General features: G+C 36.2%; 1 protein-coding gene and 1 pseudogene across 1 annotated transcript; both read right to left on the reverse strand.

The window, feature by feature from the left end:
* Positions 1-2,918: 2,918 nt before the first annotated feature.
* On the reverse strand, positions 2,919-3,878 carry LOC100156196 (olfactory receptor 4K14-like). Its single transcript, XM_005653544.3, has one exon. It carries the CDS (start codon positions 3,849-3,851, stop codon positions 2,919-2,921), a length of 933 nt encoding a protein of 310 aa, XP_005653601.1. The 5' UTR covers positions 3,852-3,878.
* A 16,427-nt stretch (positions 3,879-20,305) lies between these two features.
* Positions 20,306-21,231, reverse strand: LOC100519850 (olfactory receptor 4K13-like; annotated as a pseudogene).
* Between the last annotated feature and the right edge of the window lie 1,209 nt (positions 21,232-22,440).

A 22,440-nucleotide genomic window follows, 5' to 3' on the forward strand; every position in this document is an offset into this window, starting at 1 on the left:
ATATAAAACAAGAATTTTATTACTAGAGAGCAAGTCAGATTCTAGATATTGGAAACTGTGGATAAAGTGTTTCTTAAACAGAACCTTAGAGCTACAGATATGAGTCACTTCCTTGGGAAAATCCTCAAGTTCCTCCTGATGAAAGAGGGCAATGCCAGGAAAAGCTATGGATGGAGATACATTTTGCTCTACAGAAAATTCTCTAAACTTTTCTTCTTCAAAGTTCATCTGAGATCAAAGAGGAAGAGACAGAAATGAAAAAATAATTTCCCCATGTACAGGAATGGAATTTTACTTAAAATGGAAATCCTTGAATTCGGGGGGTTTCTTTTCATAATTTAACGTTTAGAAATGACTTACATTATAAGATTAGACAGAATAATTTGATTTAAATGCTACTTTAATACTTACATTTAAAAATTGATATTCAATGGAGATCTCTTAATGTTTGCAGTTAAATAAGGAATGTTTAAAATGATATCAACTTCACAGAAAGTACTTAATGACTTAGTCTTCTGACCAAAAACAATGTCATTTTTACAGCACAAAATTTTAATTAGTATATCCTAGTGATAATTTTTTTTTCTGTCTTTTTAGGGCTGTATCTATGGCAGATGGAAGTTCCCAGGCTAGGGATCGAATTGGAGCTGTATCTGCCAGTCTACACCACAGCCACATCAATGCCAGATCTGAGACATGTATGTGACCTACACCACAGCTCAAGGCAACACTGGATCCTCAACCCACTGAGCAAGGCCAGGGATCGAACCTGTATCCCCATGGATACTAGTCAGTTTCGTTACCACTGAGCTACAATGGGAACTTCCCCTAGTGATATATTTCTAAGAGTACTTCCTAATCCAGCAGTAGCGACCGCTTTCATAAGAAAATCCTTCCAACCATCCCTTAATAGCAGCTATTCTTATAGATTGAAAATGTCAGCAATTATTCAGTGGGTCTCAATCATGATTGTGAATTAGAATTACCTGAGGCAACATACAGTAAAAAAGGATATTAATCCACGCCTACACCCAAACAACTAAACCCAGGGATTTCTGCACCTAGACTGATAATACAATGGTCCACATCCATCCTCATGGATCCAGATAAAGCAACCTGGAGAGTTTTAACAGAAATTGGGGATGGGACATACTGAGTAGTTCTAAAAAGGCAGAAACATCTTAATGGATCTAGCATCTATTTGGGGACTTACTATATGACTGGCAGTATGCTAAACTAAAAATGCACCGTGTGTGTCTGTGTGTGTGTGTGTGTGTGTGTGTGTGTGTGTGTGTGTGCGCGCATTAATAGAAGAGAATCCAGAATCCTAGGAAGAAAAAAAATAATTGAAGTATTTCCTAAACATCAAAAATGGGTTAGTTTCCCTCTCATGTGCTCTCAGAGCACATCATGTTTATTTCTATTATTGCTCTAATTTCAAAGGATACTTTGTGTTTATCTACATAATTGACTTTATTCCACTAAATTGGGAATAGCTCAGTGCTAGGGGTGCTTGACAAACATTTATTAACTGAATAAATAGATGTGTAAATAGTATTAGCCATATCTTTGATGGTAAAAATAGCTATGTCCAAAATCTGTAAAGTAAAACATCAGCATTACGTTAATAAAACCCAATAAATTAATCCTAGGACAGATATTGATTTCCTTTTAAGATCTTTTAATGTTCACAAAAATGAGTGTAATTATAAAATTGGCCATATCCAAAGTCTGTAAAGTCAAAACACAGTGTTATCACAATGGCAAGGGAGGTGACTGCAGAGAAAGTTATCCTAAGGCAGAAGTTGTTTTCCTTCTGTGTACTTTTAGTGTTTATGGACACGTGTATGACTGTAGTCATAAGGGAAATCAGAAGTATCCAGGAGCATGCTTCTCCTAATTAAAGACAATGTCCAAAATTATTGGAAGTTTCATCTAGTTACTCCAGGTAATTTAGGCACTACCTAATTTTCTCTTTGGTTTCATATTTCAGAATCACCTTATGAGAAAATTTCTTGAATTCTTTGAATATTAATTTATTTAATACCAAATTTAATGTTTTCTTATGATTTTCCCTTAGGCATCATCCAAAGGCATTCAAAACTCAGCATAAAATCTGAATCCTTGGAATTCCAGGAAATGCTTCCTACTGGATGACTCAACTTAGTCATCTTAGGGACATCTTAGGGACAGAATCAACTTAGTACAATGCAATGTTTATTTAACACCAATCGTTGGTGAAAATTTATTAATTTAATAATCCAATGTATACCAAATGATAACTGTATCATTGGTATGCTTAAGCTTATACTAGGAAATATGTAGCCATAAAATACTGATTTTCCCATGTTAAAAATTAGCTTCTGTAACTGAATACCACTGACAGTTTCATTTTTTTAAATAAAAAGTTTAAATACACATACACATGAAAAAAATATGCTTTTAAAATAATAAGATATTCAAATCATGTTTTCTTTTTCAATATTTTAAAACAAGGACAGAGATTCACAGGGCATTATTATTCTCATTCTAGCTTCCTTATGACAATGTTTCATGTGAATACTTACAAACAGCCCTTGCTGTGCTGGATGGAATATGACTAGGAAATAAAAATTCATTTTAAACATTTTTTCAGACAAAATAAGTTAGTAATGCAAATCTGGCTTAATAAAAAAGAAAAAACTGTAGAATTCACACAAAGTGTATGTGTAGGGCTAGTAAATATATATTGTTAGAGTAATTATATGACAGCATATAAAATTATGTATATTTTGTCGGAATCAATAATTATTTCTCTAACATAACACAATACAAATTTTACTAATACAATGTCAGAATGAAATCTTTGAGTAGAATCATATTAAAGAATGATATCTTCTGAATGAATAAGAACATGTAGCTCTCTGCAGAACTGAAATTCAGTGAAAAGTCACATGTTGGTTTCTCAGTCTCTTCATAGCTATTTTCATGTCCTTATTTCTCAGTGTGTAGATAAGGGGGTTCAAGAGTGGAGTAAAAATTGTGTAAAACACAGAGAGGACCTTGTCCACAGAGAACCAACCAAAAGGCCACACATAAATGAAAATGCAGGGCCCAAAGAAGAGCGTGACTACCATGATATGTGCAGAGCAGGTTGAGAGTGCTTTGGATACCCCGCCGGCAGCCTGCTGTTGGACAGTGATGAGGATAACAGTGTAGGAGATCAGGAGGAGCAGAAAACAGCTCATTGACAGCAACCCACTGTCTGAGATCATAAGTACACCCAAGACATAGGTGTCCACACAGGCCAGCTTGATCACAAGAGGAAGGTCACAGAAGAAGCTGTCCACCTCATTGGGGCCACAGTAAGGTAAATTTACAGTAAAGGCTACTTGACTGATGGAGTGCACAAATCCAATGGCCCATGAAACCGATACCAGCCTGATACAAGTCTGCCGGTTCATCATGGTCATGTAATGCAAAGGTTTGCATATGGCCACATATCTGTCATATGCCATGGTAACAAGAAGTACCATCTCAGCCCCGCCAACAAAGTGCAAGAAAAAGATTTGGGCCATACATCCTCCAAAGGAGATGAGTTTTCGATCACTAAGGAAGTCCCTGATCATCTTGGGGGTGGCAAATGAGGCAAGCCATATGTTCAGGAAAGAGAGATTTCCCAGCAGGAAGTACATCGGGAAGGAGTACAAGTGGGGGTCAGAAATCACAGTGACCACAATGATGAGGTTACCCAGCACCATAGCCACGTAGATCCCAGAGAAGAAAATAAAGAATAATTTTTGGAGATGTTGTGAATTGCAGAGTCCATGTAATACAAATTCTGACACCAAGGAATAATTTTGCAGGTCCATTATCTCAGGTTTCAGATTTTGTTCTAAATCTATATAAAAGAAAGAGATACAAGTGAAAGTTCCTAATAATTACTGAGCACATGAAAGTGATCAACTGTGATTTGAATATAATTTTTAATTTGTACAAGACAGTATAATATATAGAAGATCAAAACCTAGTCTATACCAATATGTATATTTCCCTTTTTCAGACTTCAAAGTTTTCTTAGGGGCAGTTAAACATTCTGGAAGACTCCAGCATAGGTGAAATTTGTAGGAACATTTTTTTTTCTCCCTTAGCTAGATTTTCTTCCCATGGAAAAATATAGAATCATTCAAGTATAGAGTGTGAACCAAAAATCTTTAGCATGACTGAAAATATAAAGATTTTTTCAGTGGTACTATGTTCTTTTAATCTGTGTTAATACCATTGCTCAATGGGCAATTGTCTTTAAGAATCAAACCTAGGAATTGATACTAAAGCTTAAGTGAAAAAAAAAAAAAAGCCTTAGTCAATATGGATCTGCTGTATAGCACAGGGAAATCTGTTCAATGTTCTGTGAGAAACTATACGGGAATGGATATGTGTATATGTATGGCTGAATAACTTTGCTGTATGGAAGAAATTAACATAACATTGTAAATCGACTATACTTCAAGAAAATTAAATTTAAAAAATAGTGCCGACTTGTAAAACAAGACAATTGTATATATATTATCAGGTCCTCTCTTTCCATTTACTGACACAAACACAAAAACAAATTCTGTTAAAATGGTGTGATGGGTGGCCATATCTATGAACCTAAACACCAAACAACATGTTTTCTGAATCTGAGAAAAGTAGATTTCATCCCATGATGGCTAATTAAAAGGAAAAATATTCCTTTAAGCTAAAAAGTATGATCCAGGTATAAAACATATTTGGAACACTGTATAAATATAGCATAGCTGCCAGATTGTAAACTCAATTTGTATGTGTTGTTTAGTAATTTGGGGAGAGTGACATTATTGTGCTATATGTGAATTATGCAATGGCACTTATATTTTCTGGTAATGTCTTTAAGGAAAAATTGAGTTAAATAACAGCACAGATGCACAGAATTTTAAAGTGTGAATCTATGCCATCAGGGAGAACAGCCCCTAGTCGTGGCCATGGGACCCTTTCCTAAACTGTGCTCTTCATCAACATCCTGGATAAGATAATATAACTATCAAGTCTATGGATAACAGAAATATGACAGAATTCACATAAAGCATTTCAAAAGGCTGGAAATTGGGCTATAATCAGCAAATTCCATATCTGAAGGGGAGAGAGAAAATAGTGTAGACTGATACCATGCTAGCAGGAATTTAGACTAGTATTTTATTAATACACTTTATAATTTTTGCACAAAAAATGAAAAAAAAAAACCCTTACGGTATAATTTGTTATAATGCTTATGATTAACTGAATGATAAGGAAGATCTGGTTCAAGAAATTCATATCTTATGCTCCAGTTGATACTCAAGCTCAAGCTACTGCTTCCCACAGAGCAATAGAGTTAGGGTTTCCCCCATGTCAAGCCTGCATGGAATCTTTTATTAGTGTACTCTATGAAGATATAATTTACCTACCATAAAATTTACTCATTTTATTTTATTTTATTTTATAATGATTTGTATTTTTTCCATTATAGCTGGTTTACAGTGTTCTGTCAATTCTCCACTGTACAGCAAGGTGACCCAGTCACACAAACTTACTCATTTTAAATGTAAAACTCAATTATTTTTAGTAAACTGATCTTCTTTTCTGATTTGCTCATTCACACACTCACTCTCTCAGACCATACCTGTATAAGACCAGCAGTTTCTCATCTTCACTTAAGTCAACATAGAAACCAATCAAAATGAAGGAAAATAAATCAAGTAACCAAAGGTTTATACAATTCTACATATCTCACAATCTTTTATTATTACTTTTGTCATTTTTCCCTATTGGTTAGGTTTGGGATTAAAAAGCCAATGATCTAATTCTTTTGTAGATTTATTGTTTATAAACTATTTCTGAGAGCATATAGGATGAAATTTTTCAATGAAAGAGATATTTTTCAGGACCAGAGCATAAAGTCTTTGAAATAATTTTGGGAGGAGTCATATATGAGTGACTGGTAAATTAAATGTATTTCTGAGCTTCCAGAAGAAGTAGAGTGGGATGTATAGATCCCATTATTAATTTATCATGAGAAATAAACTGATGCCTCACTCTCCTCACTAAGTTACTATATAAACCTTTTTATAAAGGCATTCAACAGAGTTCTTCATGAAAAATTTTAAAAGCTGCAGAACTTTTGTATTAGATTTTACTATTGACCCTTTATAAAATTGAAAACTATAACATGAAATAATAATTTTGTAAGGTTTTGATAGAGAAATAAAGCAACGTGTTCAACATCTTAACTATTTTAATGATGTGAATAGATACAAAAATAAAATTTTTAAATCTTTAGGAATTAATGGTTACTGTATCTGTTTTACTATATTCAAACAGAACCCATCTCTACAGACTTTCATCAGAAGAATAGGGACTCAAAATTCCTTTTGTCTCATTTTATTAAAAGACTTAATTGCTACACTTTGGCATTAGAGTGGTAGTATAAACCTGAAATTAAATGCCTATGTGGACAGAATGGCTATAAGTCACAATTCAGAAACTCTTCATAGTTTATTAGATTACTCTGACATCCGTCCTAGCTTATATATTACAGACTATAATGGCTGTACTTTTATTACTATTTTTCTCTTTATGGCCATGAAATATTTCACATGTAAACCTAAAACATAACTGTATTTAGTTCAGTGTTTTATAAAGATTAAGAAAATAAAAAGATGAAATAATCAAAAGGAAAACTCAGGAAAAAAACAACAAAATAAAAAAAACTTTTAATGTCCCATTAAATCAAAGATGTTCCAAAATTAGATATTGATGATAGGATACTAAAGTAAGTGGAATTAAATATAAGGGGTCTAATTTCAGAGAAATTTTTATGACTTGCAAAGGCTTTTTTTAAATGACTGTTGAATTTGTAATCAGGAAAAACATGAGGATGATTTTGTATGCCGACTAATGCTACTTAAAAACAAATACAACAATGAGAAATTTAATTTTAACTAAGTTAATATGATTCTCCAATGATTTAATATACAAAATAATAGATAATAAAAGTCTCCATTTGACCTGTTTTTAGACACACATTAACTGAATATACATCAATGGATTTTTACTAACCTGGAGTTAAAATACTCAGTGCTGACATTGTAGATCCCTTGATTTGAATTTCACATCTACTATACTTGAATGAAACTTTTAAAAACATGAATATTTTTTATGCAAGTGAGGATTTAATTACCTCTTTTTCCTGGCTTCTAAAAAATAATTCAGGTAAAGTGTCACTATAAGAAGGTAGAAAACTTTGGATTTGAGTATCCCTTGGACTTCAGTTATAAGTATCTGTACCTTCTCTCCCATCAAATTAAGAATCCCTAAAAGATGCGTCATTGTTGGCAGATTACCATTATTACCATAGGCTGGGGAATAAACCATTTTCTGGTGGAAATTTTCAGTAATGACTCATGTTCATTTGCCCAGTTGACAATGGAATAAAATTTTAAAGATTTGTCAGATTATACACACATAACTGCAATTATTTTAATAATTCAAGCAAAATAATAATATATCATTTTCTGGTTTAAAGAGTATAAGATGCACCTTCCTCTTCAGTAATTGAATTATCAAGTTACATTCTAAAAACATGCTGAAAATTTTGTATGTTACTTTGATGCATCTTTGATCAAGCATAACACTTTGGAGAAGGCTCCTTCCTACTAGGAGCATCAGATTTATGTAACACAAAATATTTGCTTTTCCAAAATCAGATTCATATGGTCATGTATAATGGCCTGGTGTGTGGGTTACTTTGCAGATCATTTATAATTATTATCCCACTTACTTCCCCAAATCATTTTAAGTTAATTCAAGCTCTTGCTAATGGTTGTATGATGATTAAAAGTATCTTAAAATGTTCTAATGAATGACAATCACGTTTACAACTATCCACATGACATTGAATTCCATGTTAAATGTATACATTAAATCAAATTTATAACAGATTTTCCTGCCAAGGCAGCATCTGCATGTAGTAAAAAGACTCAAGTTCCAAACTGTCATTAGATTGTGGTTGGCTAAAAGCAATGACGAAAGCTTTCTAAGTTTCTGATTCTCTACTTAAAACACAGAGACCATAATTGCTAAATACTGTAGAAGTAGGCTACATACATCAATGTCATTTGCTTCTGAAGTGCACCCATTATGTAGGTTCAGATATATAATGTGAAGCCAAGAATTACAGAGAAGTTTGTGACAACCGACAAAAGTGAATACTTGATTTGGAGGTAGGAAGGAGTTACTAAACCTGATGATTAATTTTAAGTGTTTACCTGGAGGGTGTTTTGGATGAGACTGACATTTAAATTGGTAAACTTTGAGAAAAGCAGATTGTAACTGGACAAAGGGTCTGTGGGGCTGACATCCAGCATGTGCTCTACCCACCCAGTGAACCATATACCCTGGCAGGCCTGGGTCTGCCAAAATGGAATCGCTTTTTATTCTAACACACACACAGTTCCAGAGCTGCTGTTATAGACTTGACGACTAAGGCCTAACATCCCTTTAATACAGAGAATAAATATTTACAAATCAGTAAGAAACGATAACTTGAAGAGAATAATGAACAAAAAATATAAGAAAATTTTTCTTTAAATGATGAAAATAATAGGCCAATGGACATTATAAAATCTTTAATAAACATCAAACATGAAAATTAATGTAAACCTTCATTCATATACCAAATTTAGAGTAAATATAGCAAATTCTTGGTTAGTTATGATGAAAACAGATAATGCAATGATAAAATAGCAATACAAATTTAAATAAATATGGCATCTATTGAATGTTTATGTCAGCACTATGCTGATTTTTTTCAAATAATTTTCATAAAAGTCTAATGAAAAGTCTAAGAGAAACACCATCATTACTGCTTTACAAATGAGGAGACTGAGGCCTAATGTGTTAAGACAAATGAATTTTTCAGTAGCAGAGCTGGTGTTCTAACTCAGGCATTTGGACTCCAGAGTTCATATTCTTAAACTGCAGAATGCTGTCTCTCTCAGGGTTAGAAAAAAGTCAGTACAACTTTCAGCTAGACACTTTGGAAATATAGAAAAGGACCCTTTGAAAAAAGGCTAACAGGTTAAGGAACATAGGGATGCCAGATGTGGGGCGGCAGGTTGGGCTGCATACAGGATATTAAAAATCAGCCAGCACATTGCCTTCTCTTCTGAGTGAAGTAGCAAGTAAGTGGTGAGTTTTGAGTAGAGGAGTGACAATAATATCATGCTTCAGATCAGATCTAACAGCTGTGCTATAAAAGCAAGGATGGGACCTAGGAGGCCAGGTAAGTAACAATTTTCCTAAATCAGCCCAGCTGTAATCATGGCTCACATAGGAAAGTTATACTAGAAGTGAGAGGAAGTAGTCAAACTCTATGTGTCTTTTGAAATGAGAGCAAATAGAATTTCCTGAAGGTTATTATAGATTGTAACTATAATGGAGGAGTCAGGGATGATTCCAAATATCGTAATCTAAGAAACTAGAAGAATAAATTTACTGCTAAATAAGATTGTGAAAGCTGTATTTATAGACAGTTTGGGAGGGAGATTAAGAGGGTAATTGTGAACGTATTAACTTTGAAATGCTAACTCTGAATCAAAATGAGGAGGTTGAATAGTCTCAAATATATAAGTCTGGAGTTATGAAGTCTGAACTACATATGTAAATTTGGAGATTTTCACAGTGTAGCAGATTTTGTCAATACCTAGCTCTTCTCAGTAGTTACCATTTATTTACAAGTTATCATGAGTCCAAAGGGCAGGCACTTGCCACTCTTCATCAATAGCTCTCTTTGGATAAATTTGCTCTACCTACACATCAAGGAAGGGAGGGTCAGGGAATCAATGCCCCTGAAAGCAATCTCTAACTAGTGCCAATAAATACCCCAGTTCCGTCTCTCCAAAGACTAAGTAATTTCTAGACACATGTTCTGAACTGTCTTCCAGAACTCCATGGTAGGATTAAGCTTCAGTTGCCTACAATGGCTGATTGCCAGATGACGTACTCTTAATGGCTTCTATTCCTCCTTCACCTCACTTCCTCACTCTAGGAGGAAATAACCCCCTTTTAATTTTTTTTTTTTTGCTAGACTCACCTCCCCCTAGTAAAACTATATATACTCATACACATAGGATCATGTGTCTCTGAGATACAAATCCTGACTGAGAGATTTCTGGATAAATGCAAAACAGGACAATTACTACTAGAAGTAGTGCCCCCTTTTATTTAACTTAAAGTATAGTTGATTTACAGTGTTTCTTTAATTTCTGTTATGCAGCAAAGTGACCCAATCACACACAGTTCCCTCTTAAAGAGCAACTTCTCAGAAGGGAATTTTGAAATTGAATCACTCACAGTCCCAAAGGCAACAGGCCCCATTGGTGGTGGTGAGATGAGGATAACCTCTGGAATACTGTAGTATCAAAATCACTAGGACTCTCACCTCTGATTATTTAAGTTGGGCTAGAGGTAGAAGATTATTAAATAATTCTAGAATTAGAGAGATAAAGGACCACAATACTCTGAAAGAACTAGGGAGTGGCTGATTGTTTTGAACTAGTATCAAAGTGATGACAGAGGAAATTAATAGGCTCAGATTAGCCATTTATCATTTCGGCGAAAAATAGTTGGCACCGTGACAGAATATAAAGAGATCCCCACAGTGTACGGTCATGGGGAAGGCTGGGCTTAAAATTAGGACAAATATCAATTGTGAAAATAGCATAGTTATAAATAAGGCCTAATTTACAACTGTGGCAATAATTTGATAATGAAGTCATTAGTCTGGAAGAGGAAACATTAGGACCTAGTATCTAATATGATAATATCTGGAAGCATACATTTGAAAACCTTGAATTCCCATGATCCTTTGAACATCTGGGCCAGTAAAAGAGCCTTCCTCCTTTTTTTCTGGAAGACAGCAACCGCACTCTGCCTGGAGAAAATGCAATAGCCCAAATGGCTGTGTATGTCTGGCAAGACAATATGTGTTCACCTCATGATTGGCTCTGCTTCACCTCACTACTTGTAGACAAATTACTAAGATGCAGTCACATAATATTAAGACAAGAGGAGTGCTGAGCCTGCTCTGAAATGAAAGGAAAAAATTCACCAAAGGAGCTTTATGAGCTGGTTAATATGCAGTGGTAGAAATCAAGAGGGCACGCTTATGAATGGCTATTGAGGGTTTGGACATTGTGTGGGGGTGAAATGCAGTCTAAACAAGAGAGAATTAATCAATATGGATGCACTTTCCTATGATTTAGGATTTTATACTTGGAAATCTGGGGAAAATGATGGTCCAGAATAAATGAGGTAATATTCTAGAACTGCCTTGATCTATTATTAATGAAGAGGTCAAAGACTAAGAGAGTTTGGCACAATAAAATGGGTTTAGTTTATAATACCAGTGAGCCCATCAGCTGACAATGTTCCAGAAGAGGGACCAGATGCTATGTATTTCACTAAAGATTTAAAATAATGGACTTAATCCCTTCATATATTTTATTTCTAGTTGTGCCTTTTCTTTTCCTTTTTACTACTCAGTTAATTTTTATTACATTTATAGTTGTACAATGATCATCACAACCCAATTTTACAGCATTTCCATCCCAGACCCCCAGCGCATCCCCAACCCTAACCTGTCTCATTTGGAAGCCATAAGTTTTTCAATGTCTGTGGGTCAATATCTGTTCTGCAAAGAAGTCCATTGTGTCCTTTTTTTAGATTCCACATGTCAGTGATAGCAGTTGATGTTGGTGTCCCAGTGTCTGAATGCTTCACTTAGCATGACAATTTCTAGGTCCATCCATGCTGCTAAAAATGCTGGTATTTCATTCCTTTTAATGGAATGAGTAATATTCCATTATGCATATGTACCACATCTTCTTGATCCACTCCTCTGTCAATGGACATTTAGGTTGTTTCCATGTCTTAGCTATTGTATATAGTGCTGCAATGAACACTGGAATCCATGCATCTTTTCGAGTCATGGTCTTCTTTGGATAGATGCCCAGGAATGGGATTGCTGGATCTAGTGGTAGTTCTATTTTTAATTTTCTGAGGAATCTCCATACTGTTTTCCACAGTGGTTGCACAAATATACATTCCCACCAACAGTGGAATAGGGTCCCTTTTTCTCCACACCCTCTCAAGCATTTATTGTTTGTTGACTTTTTGATGATGGCCATTCTGGCTGGCGTAAGGTGGTACCTCATCGTGGTTTTGATTTCTCTGATAATTAGCGATGTTGAAGATCTTTTCATGTGTTTTTTGGCTATCCATAAGTCTTCTTTGGAGAATTGTCTGTTTAGGTCTTCTGCCCATTTTTTGATGGGGTTGTTTGTTGTTTTGGTATTGAGTGGTAGGAGGTGTTTATAAATTTTGGAGATTAATCCCTTGTCAGTTGATTCACTTGCAAAGATTTTCTCCCATTCTGTGGGTTGTCTTTTCATTTTGTTTAGGGTTTCCTTGGCTGTGCAGAAACATTTAAGTCCCATTTATTTTATTTTATTTATTTTTTGTCTTTTTGCTATTTCTTTGGGCTGCTCCCGCGGCATATGGAGGTTCCCAGGCTAGGGGTCAAATCGGAGCTGTAGCCACCGGCCTATGCCAGAGCCACAGCAACACGGGATCCGAGCCATGTCTGCAACCTACACCACAGCTCACAGCAACGCCGGATCATTAACCCACTGAGCAAGGGCAGGGACCGAACCCGCAACCTCATGGTTCCTAGTCGGATTCATTAACCACTGCGCCACGACGGGAACTCCATAAGTCCCATTTATTTATTTTTGCTTTTACTGTTATTACTCGCAGAGGTGGATCTGAGAAGATATTGCTGTTGTTTATGTCAGAGAGTGTTTGGCCTATGTTTTCCTCTAAGAGTTTTATAGCATCTGGTCTTATACTATAGGTCTTTAATCTATTTTGAGTTTATTTTTGTGTATGGTGTTAGGAAGAGTTCTAATTTCATTCTTTTACATGTGGCTGTCCAATTTTCCCAGCACCTTAATGAAAGGGCTGTCATTTTTCCATTGTATATTCTTGACTCCTTTGTCATAGATTAGTTGGCTGTAGGAGCATGGGTTGAATTCTGGGCTTTCTATCCTGTTCCCCTGATCTATGTTTCTGTCTTTGTGCCAGTACCATATGGTTTTGATGACTGTAGCTTTGTAGTATAGTCTTAAGTCAGGGAGCCTGATTCCTCCAGCTCCGTTTTTCTTTCTCAGGATGGCTCTAGCTATTCTGGGTCTTTTGTGCTTCCAAACAAACTTTAAAATATTGTGTTCAAGTTCTGTGAAAAATGTTCTTGGTAATTTGATAGGGATTGCACTGAATCTGTAGATTGCCTTTGGTGGTATAGTCATTTTGATAATATCAATTCTTTTAATCCAAGAACATAGTATGTCTTTCCATCTGTTGGTGCCATCTTTGATTTCTTTCATCAGCATCTTATAGTTTTCAGAGTACAGGTCTTTTGTCTCTTTAGGTAGGTTTAAAACTATCACTGTCTGCAGACGACATGATACTATACCTAGAAAATCCTAAAGACTCTACCAGAAAACTGTTAGAGCTCATCAATGAATCTGGCAACGTCACAGGGTACAAAATTAATACACAGAACTTGACTGCATTTCTATATACTAACAACGAAAGATCAGAGAAATTAGGCAAACAATCCCATTTACCATTGCATCAGATGAATAAAATACTTAGAAATAAATATACCTAAAGAGAAAAAAGACCTTTACTATTTTCTTTTTCCCTTGAAGAAGATCCTTTATCATTTCTGGTAAGGCCTATTTAGTGGTAATGAACTGCCTTGGTTTTGCCTTGTCTGGGAAACTCTTGATCTCTTCAATTCTGAATGATAATCTTGAGGACAGAGTATTTTAGGTTGTTAATTTTTTTCCTTCAGCACATTAAATATATCCCTTCTGGACCATAAGTTCTTGATGAAAAATTAGCTGATGGTCTTATGGGGTTAGTCTTTTGTGATTTAGTTGTTTTTCTCCTCCTGCACTTAAGATTATTTTGTCAACTGTCCTCAGGAAACATTTCTAAGACTCTTTGATGACTTTTACTGCTTCTTCTGTTATGAAACTTTTTTCTCAAAACTCTTTACAGTTGATCTCCATGACTTAAAAAAAAAGCTACCCTAGCCTATAAAATAAATTCTTTGGCCAAATCTGTATGTGCTCTAAGTTATTAAAGAACACTAACACTTTTCATACAGCAGCTACTTCCTTAATGCTCACTTGTCTTTTCTACCTCTGCTGCTTTCTTTAGGATTCCCAGGCTTCCATGCACACTCTGGTTATCTGACTACTGCAGGCCATACATGCTTATATCAGAAATATGATCTCATATTTCTAAGGATTAAAAGAAAATAAAACCTCTAACAATGTCTGTTAAATTATAGTATTAGTAAACATGTGTTTTGGTGGAAATGTCTAAACAATGCTTTCAAAATCAGGGATCATATTTTGTCAAACCTACTCTATTACCTAACACAATAATGACTAGTGCAACCTAGATACTTACTAAACATTTTTTGAAAATGGCATTTATTTCAGTGCATAGTGCAACAATTGTTCTTGATGTGCATATAGTTCTTGATATACATAGATACGTACAGGTAAAAAGAGATCAATATATATAACATGGACATATAAATTGGGATTTCTATAGGTAACCTGCAACTATTCTGGTTACCAAAGTATAATTTTTGCTATAAGCATCTCTCTTCTATTTTTTTCTCCCTTCTTCTAATCCATTGTCACTATTGTCTTCTTAAATATATTAACTGACCATTTCATTGCCACACTAAACTGGAAAAAGTTAAGACATAATTGATTCCCCTTAAATCTTTAAATTTTCATCATGTGATTATGTTATTAATTGATTAAAACAAATCTTTCCTGAGAACCTATTATATGTCAGAGACTGTGCAATAATCCAGTGGGAATAAAAATAAATGACACATCATCCCAAGTCTCAAGGGGTAATTTGATAGTGGTATTTGACAAAAAAAAAATGCAATAAAAAGTTAAGCTTTTAATGATAATGCCGTGAAGCATGGAGAGTGGGTACAAATAAAAGAGGGTGTTAATTCTAAACTAAGAGGTCAGGTTTAGAAAATATCATTGAGGACATAGAATCAACTGCTCAACTTCTTAAAAACTACTATACATTGAGTGTTTAACATTAGCTACAGGCTATGCCAGTGTGAGATTGATGGAGTCAGTGAAGTCAGTGAAAGACTTTAATGAAGAGGAATTTTCTCTAGTGTGACTGATAACAAATTCACTCAAATATTAGTATTTAATTAATGTTCTCTCATCAACACTACGTGGTTTCAATATTTCTTTTATGGATGGGTCTTGCTAAGAACAAACAACATTCACATCAACTTGTTACACACTAAGAAAACTTATTTTGTTTATTAATGTATTGAGCAATCATTTAATTCCTACTCTATGGCAGATTTTTCTAGATATTATGATTGATCAGTGTTTTAGTTGGGGTAATTTCAAAAAGTTTAGTGTTTTAGCTTGGAGTTATTTCTATAAAGACATTTTCGCTCTACTACTTTGTATATCTGCACTAGGTGTTCTCTGAGGACAAATACTGAGATGAGTAATTTTTTTTAATAATGAAAAGGACCCCAAACCCCACAATGAAATTAGAAATGAGCTGCCTTAGTGCATGCCGAGCTCTTATTTCAGTGGAGAGTTCCTTTTTCCTCAGACGGCAGAGCCAGAGTGCTGCACCCAGATGTTGTCTCCGCCTACAGCATGCACTTCCTATTGATTCCTCCTTGCAGCCACCCACAACAGAGAATCCTAGCTTTGTGATTAAACATGGGAGTCCTAGATCAGCTCTGCTCCTGATTTGCTGGTTATTTTTTGGACGTTGCTTAACCTCCCTGTGTCTCACCTTAGGTGTGCCAGATGCTGGTCTAGGTGCTGGTGACATAGACAGGGTCCTCATCCAGACCATCATCAATGGTGTGACTGCTTGGGGGAACTTTCAGGCAGAGTTGAGAGCACAGTGGAGCTGAGTGAAGAGAAGGCCATCAGAGACTGAGTTCTCAGAAGAGGTGACAGCTCAGAGAGCCACTGCTGGATGTCCTCCCAAGGGAAAGTAGAGGCAGGTAGTGGAGCAGGCTTCCTGCCTCTCAGACCCTCCTCTGCCCTAGCTCTCCTCCACACTGGCCTCTCTCATTTAGACTGAACCAAAAGCCTTCCTAGGAAGGGCTGATACAGAAGGGGACTCCCCAGGCCAGTCCCCAAGAGGACATCTTAAAATCTTCCCAGGGGCTAGCTGGTGGCTGAACTGGGACTGGCACCTGGTCAGGCTTGGTGTTGCACAGGGGAAAGGGGGTGCCTTAAGGCTTAGTGATAAGTCCATCCACATGGACCTTAAGGGACAGCTGCCGCTTTCTGAGAACCGGTGAGGGAGGAAGAGGAACTGCTTGGTAGTAGTGTGTGCATAAACTTAATTTCATTAAACAATGCCAAAATTCTCTCCAAAGTGGTTTTCCCTCCCACTAACACTACTCGATACTCCATCAATTCACATCATTCAACATTAGATTCTTATTGTTAATTTGAAGGTGCAAATTTTTATTTAGCTTATTTTTTTTCCCTTGTACAAGAAGTCAGTTTTGTTGGTCATATTAATTTCCTAGGGCTACCCTAACAAATTACCACAAGCATCATGGCTTCAAACAACAGAAATATATTGTCCCATATCCTGGAGGCAGGAGGCAGTGGTCTGAAGTCAAGTTGTCAGCAGGGCCATGTTCCCTCCGAAGGCTCCAAGGAAGGATCCTGCCCTGCCTTCTCCAGCTTCTGGCAGCTTGAGATGTCCCTGGGCTTGTGGCTGCATAATTCCAATTTCTCCTTACCTGTGTCTTCACATGGCTTTTGTCTGATATCTGTGTGTCCTTTTCTCTTTTCTTTGGGCACTCTCATTGGTTTTGGGGACCACTCTAATCTAGTATGATCTCATTTAGATCCTTATCTTAATTACATCTTCAAGTACTGTATTTCCAAGTAAGGTCACATTCTGAAATTCCAGATGGACATGAATTTGTCGGGATGCTATTCTACCCACTACACCTCTATTAAATTTCTATGGCTAAAATTATAAATTCTTTGCTGTTTTGTGTTTACCTTTTTATAATAACACTATTTGTACATTTCATCATATTTATCATATGCAGTTGCTTCCAAAACTCCAATACATGTGAGCAGGTGAGTCTTAAAAGTTGTAGTGTTCTATATCACTTTTCCCCACATTCAGCATCTATTTATTACTTCCCAACAGCATCTGTAAATATTGGACATAAAAGTATTCTGCTTAATTCTGATTTCCAAGGTGGCTTAGCTTGCTCCACAAAGGTCCCAGAGAGGCCTGCTGGTTCTTCAGGGTCCACACCTCTGCTACAGTAAACATGGGCCTTATCAGGCTTGGAGCTGAGTGGATGGCTAATCTTTTTTTTTTTTTGTCTTTTTGTCCTTTTTAGGCTGCACCCATGGCATATGGAGGTTCCCAGGCTAGAGTTCCAATCAGAGCTATAGCCGCTGGCTTACGCCATAGCCACAGCAGTGCTCGATCCTTAACCCACTGAGCGAGGTCAAGGATCGAACCACAACCTCATGGTTCCTAGTCAGATTCTTTTCCACTGTGCCATGACAGGAACTCCACTAATCTCTATCTTGAGCCTTCTATAACTGCATCCCTCCTTGAGAAACTTATTGGAGAAAGTATTCAATTCTTTCATTGGAAGAACATATCACTTTTTTTGTTGTGAATGTATAAAAGCAATAAATTACATTATTTGTCCATGGACTCAGATTCCCTCTGTTATGATTTAAACTCTTTCTGGATTTTGGGAAGTGTGGTTTCCAAAATTTGAGTAACACTGTTAGAAGCAGCATAAGAATGATAAAGAAGTGCATAGCCTCAAAAAACAGATTGAGTTTGTATCTCACTTTTTTTTTTTACTTGCTAGATGTGGAAACTTAGGTAAAATTATAAAGCCCCTTTTCCTCAGTTCACTTACACAATAAGAATGGGGATTAAAAACAGCAACTAGCTAACAACACTGAGATACTCAAAGACTTTACTAGACAAGCTAGTTATTTACTTAATTTCATACAATTTTATCAATTTTCCAAAATCTTTATTTTGAATACAGGCAGAAGAATTGCTTTCCAACACTCTTGAGTAGACTCAATTCTTTTTGAGACATAGCAACCTATCTGACCAGTTATGAACAAAATATAATCATTTGGGAGAACAATTCTGAACAAAGGGTTATGATCTTGCAAATTAAGATAATGACATGTATTGCATGTATTTAATTCCTCCTGAAATTTGGAAGGCTCATCCATGCTTTCAGTGGCCTTAAAGACTTAGCTTTTTAAATCTATGGTAGGAAAAATCATAAACAATTATTTTGACATTAGAAAATTTCTTGTTACCTGCCTGCGTTGCTTTTTTCAGAATAGTTTAATTCCTAGTGGTGACTTACAGTTTGTGATGTCCACTGGAATTCTGGACTCAGCTGATAGGTAGTAGAGTAAGGAAAGCTCTTAAAATAATGTTAAAATTTGTCTGTGAAGATGGATATTTTAGTAATAAGCTTGACTGCCTCTTTAGAAGGCATGGGATTTAGGACAACATCTAGGTTGCCTTTTGAGGAAATCAGAAAGCCCATTATTGTAAATTCTCCATACCCTTGTGGCATATGGAGGTTCCCAGGCTAGGGGTCGAATTGGAGCTGAGACCCGAGCTGAGTCTGCAACCTACACCACAGGTCAGCTCACGGCAATGCCAGATCCCTAACCCACTGAGTGAGGCCATGGATTGAACCTGTGTTCTCATGGATACTAGTCAGATTCGTTAACCTCTGAGCCACGATGGGAACTCCCATAAATTCTCCTTTCTAATTCCTGGTTTCTTATTTAAACTAGGAAAGAAACACAGGAGACTGCAGTCACTAGGTGGCATGCAAGCTCCTTGTAAACTTGTTTCAGTTTTTGCTAGGAGTTATAACTTTCAATTTATGTATGTATGTATGTGTGTATGTATTTTTACTTGATTTAAAATGTTCTGTCAATTTCTTCTGTATAGCAAAGTGATCCAGTTATACACATATTCATTCTTTTTCTCACATTATGCTCCATCATGTTCATCAAGAGTGATTGGATATAGCAATCTGTGCTATGCAATAGATTCTCATTGCTTATCCTCTCGAATGGATACAGTAGTTTGCATCTACTAACCCCAAACTCCCAGTGCATCCCATTCCCTCCCCAACCCTTGGCAACCACAAATCTGTTCTCTATGTCTATGAGTTGGTTTCTTTTCTGTAGATAGAATCATTTGTGCATATATTAGATCCCAGATATAAGTGATATCATATGGTATTTGTCTTTCTCTTTCTGACTTCACTTAGTATGTGAATCTGTAGTTCCATCCATTTTGCTGCAAATGGCATTATTTTGTTCTTTTTATGGCTGAGTTGTATTCCTTTGTGTGTACCACTTCTTTTTAATCCATTCATCTGTTGATGGACATTTAGGTTGTTTCTATGTCTTGGCTATTGTGAATAGTGCTGCAATGGGGTGAATGCATTTTTTTCAATGAAATTTTTGATCTGGATGTATGCCCAGGAGTGAGACTGATGGATCATATGGTAGTTCTACATTTAGTTTTCTAAGGTTCCTCCATACTGTTTTCCATAGTGGTGGTACCAATTTACATTTCCACCAACAGTGTAGGAAGGTTCCCTTTTCTCCACACCTTCTCCAGCATTTGTTACTAGTAGACTTATTAATGATAGCCATTCTGATGGGTGGGAGGTGGTATTTTACAGCGGTTTTGATTTGCATTTCTCTAGCAATTAGTGATGTTGAACACTTTTTCACATGCCTATTGGCCATCCATATGTCTTCTTTGGAAATATCTATTCAAGTCCTCTGCCCATTTTTCAATCGGGTTTTTGGTTTTTTTTCTATTGAGTTATATGAATTCTTTGCGTAGTTTGGAGATTAAGCCCTTGTAGGTTGCAACTATTTTCTTACATTTTTAGGTTGTCTTTTTTTTTTTTTTTTTTTGATGGTTTCCTTTGTTGTGCAAAAGCTTCTGAGTTTGATTAGGTTCCACTGGTTGCCTTATTTTATTTTATTTTTTTATATAATGATTTTTTTCCATTATAGCTGGTTTACAGTGTTCTGTCAATTTGGTGACCCAGTTACACATACATGTGTACATTCCTTATCTTCTTACTAGCTGCTTTTACCTCTTGATTCCTTAGTGTATAAATAATAGGATTTAAGAGAGGTGTGAAAATTGTATAAAATATAGAAGGAATCTTATCTACAGAGTATCTGCTGAAGGACCATACATAAATAAAGACACAAGGGGCAAAGAAGAGAGTCACAACTGTGATGTGAGCGGAGAGACGGAGAAGGCCTTAGAGGAGCCACTAGCAGTGCGGTGCCTAACAGAGTAAATGATTACTGTGTAGGAGACAAGCAAGAGGAGGAAGCAGACTAGGGACAGGAGGCCACTGTCTGCAATGACCAGTAGCTGTAGCATGTAGGTGTCTTTGCACGCAAGCTTGATGACCAGGGGAAGGTCACAGAAAAAGCTGTCCACAACATTGGGGCCACAGAAGGGCAATTTCAACATGAAAGCCATTTGACTAATTGAGTGCACAAATCCAACTGCATAGGAAGATAACAATAGGCTAGTGAGCACTCGTGGGCTCATGATAGTCATGTAATGGAGAGGTTTGCATATGGCAACATATCTGCCTATTGCCATGGCTACAAGCAACATCATCTCACTCCCGCCTACGAGGTGCATGAAGAACATCTGAGAATAACATCCCCACCAGGAGATGGTCTTCTGTTCTCAGAGGAAATCTGCAATCATCTTAGGGGTAGCAAAAGAAGCCAAGATCATATCAATAAAGGAGAGATTGATAAGCAGAAAATACATTGGTGTGTGAAGGTGTGAATCAAAAGTCACAGTAACCAAGATGAGGAGGTTTCCTAACACAATCCCTACATAGACCACAGAGAATCCCAGAAAGAACAAAATCTGAAGATTCTGAGATTTGGAAAGTCCCAACAACATGAATTCAGATACCTCTGAATGGTTTGTCTTTTCCATGTTGTCAACTTACCATTATGTTAACTTAATTCCATAATAATCAAAATGAGTGAGAATAAGGAGGAAGAAAATTGTTTTTACAGAAAGGCTTGTTTGTGTTCATGTCCACTTTTGCTATTCAGACAGGATATTGAACTTACAAGCACCCTCTACTTTTGGGAAATTTTGTTGGTCAATGATTTCCTGAATGGCCCAGAGAATTATACAAAATAGTAGAATTCAGAAAATACATTCTGAAAGACAAAAATAAAAATAGTACATGAAACCACAATTGTATAAGTTGTGAACTTGGAATCAGAAGACTTCAATACAACACCTAGCTGAACTACTCACTGGACATCACAGGATGAGTAACTTTCCTTTTTCTTTCTTTTTGTTTTTTTAGGACCACAGCTGTGGAATATGGAAGTTCCCAGATTAGGAGTCAAACTGGAGCTGTAGTCACCCACCTACACCACAGTCATGCTGGATCCGAACCACATCTGCAACCTACACCACAGCTCAGGGCAATGCCAGATCTTTAAACCACTGAGCAAGGCCAGAGATCGAAACTGCAATCTCGTGGATACTAGTCGGGTTCATTACCACTAAGCCACAATGGCAACTCCTTAAGTAACTTTCCTTTTGATGGTTAAATTTCCTCCTCATTAAAATTAAAAAAAAAATTGGACTACATGATATTGGATGCCTCTTTGTGTGATAAAGACCTCCATGAATAAAATAATCACAGTGGGTTTTATATTCACAGAATAATATTGAGTTTTTTAACCTGGAAATTATAATTGTAGAAAATACATCCTGGATTCTCAAGCATCATATTTTGAAATAGACTCTTTTTTTTTTTGAAATAGACTCTTAAAAAATATGAATTAAAACATAAATCAAGTCTCAAATGTAAGCTTTTAGGTTCTAAGAAATGTACCTTTATTCTTCTACACTCCAGTCCCTCACAGCTCACTAGTTAACTAGTTTATATTGGTAAAAGAAAACATGGAAACAACCCAAATATCCACCGACAGATGATTGTATTGGGAAGATGTGGTATATATACACAATGGAGTACTACTCAGCCATAAAAAGAACAAAATAATGCCATTTGCAGCAACATGGATGCAAGTAGAGACTCTCATACTGAGTGAAGTAAGTCAGAAAGAGAGGCAAATACCATATGTTATCACTTATATCTGGAATTTAATATATGGCACAAAC

The sequence above is a fragment of the Sus scrofa genome, chromosome 7 (genome assembly GCF_054392235.1).
Source record: "Sus scrofa isolate SSC_HxYL_T2T_F1_AM1 chromosome 7, Sscrofa_HxYL_maternal_Yorkshire_Landrace_v2.0, whole genome shotgun sequence".
In the NCBI taxonomy this organism is placed as follows: Eukaryota; Metazoa; Chordata; class Mammalia; order Artiodactyla; family Suidae; genus Sus; species Sus scrofa.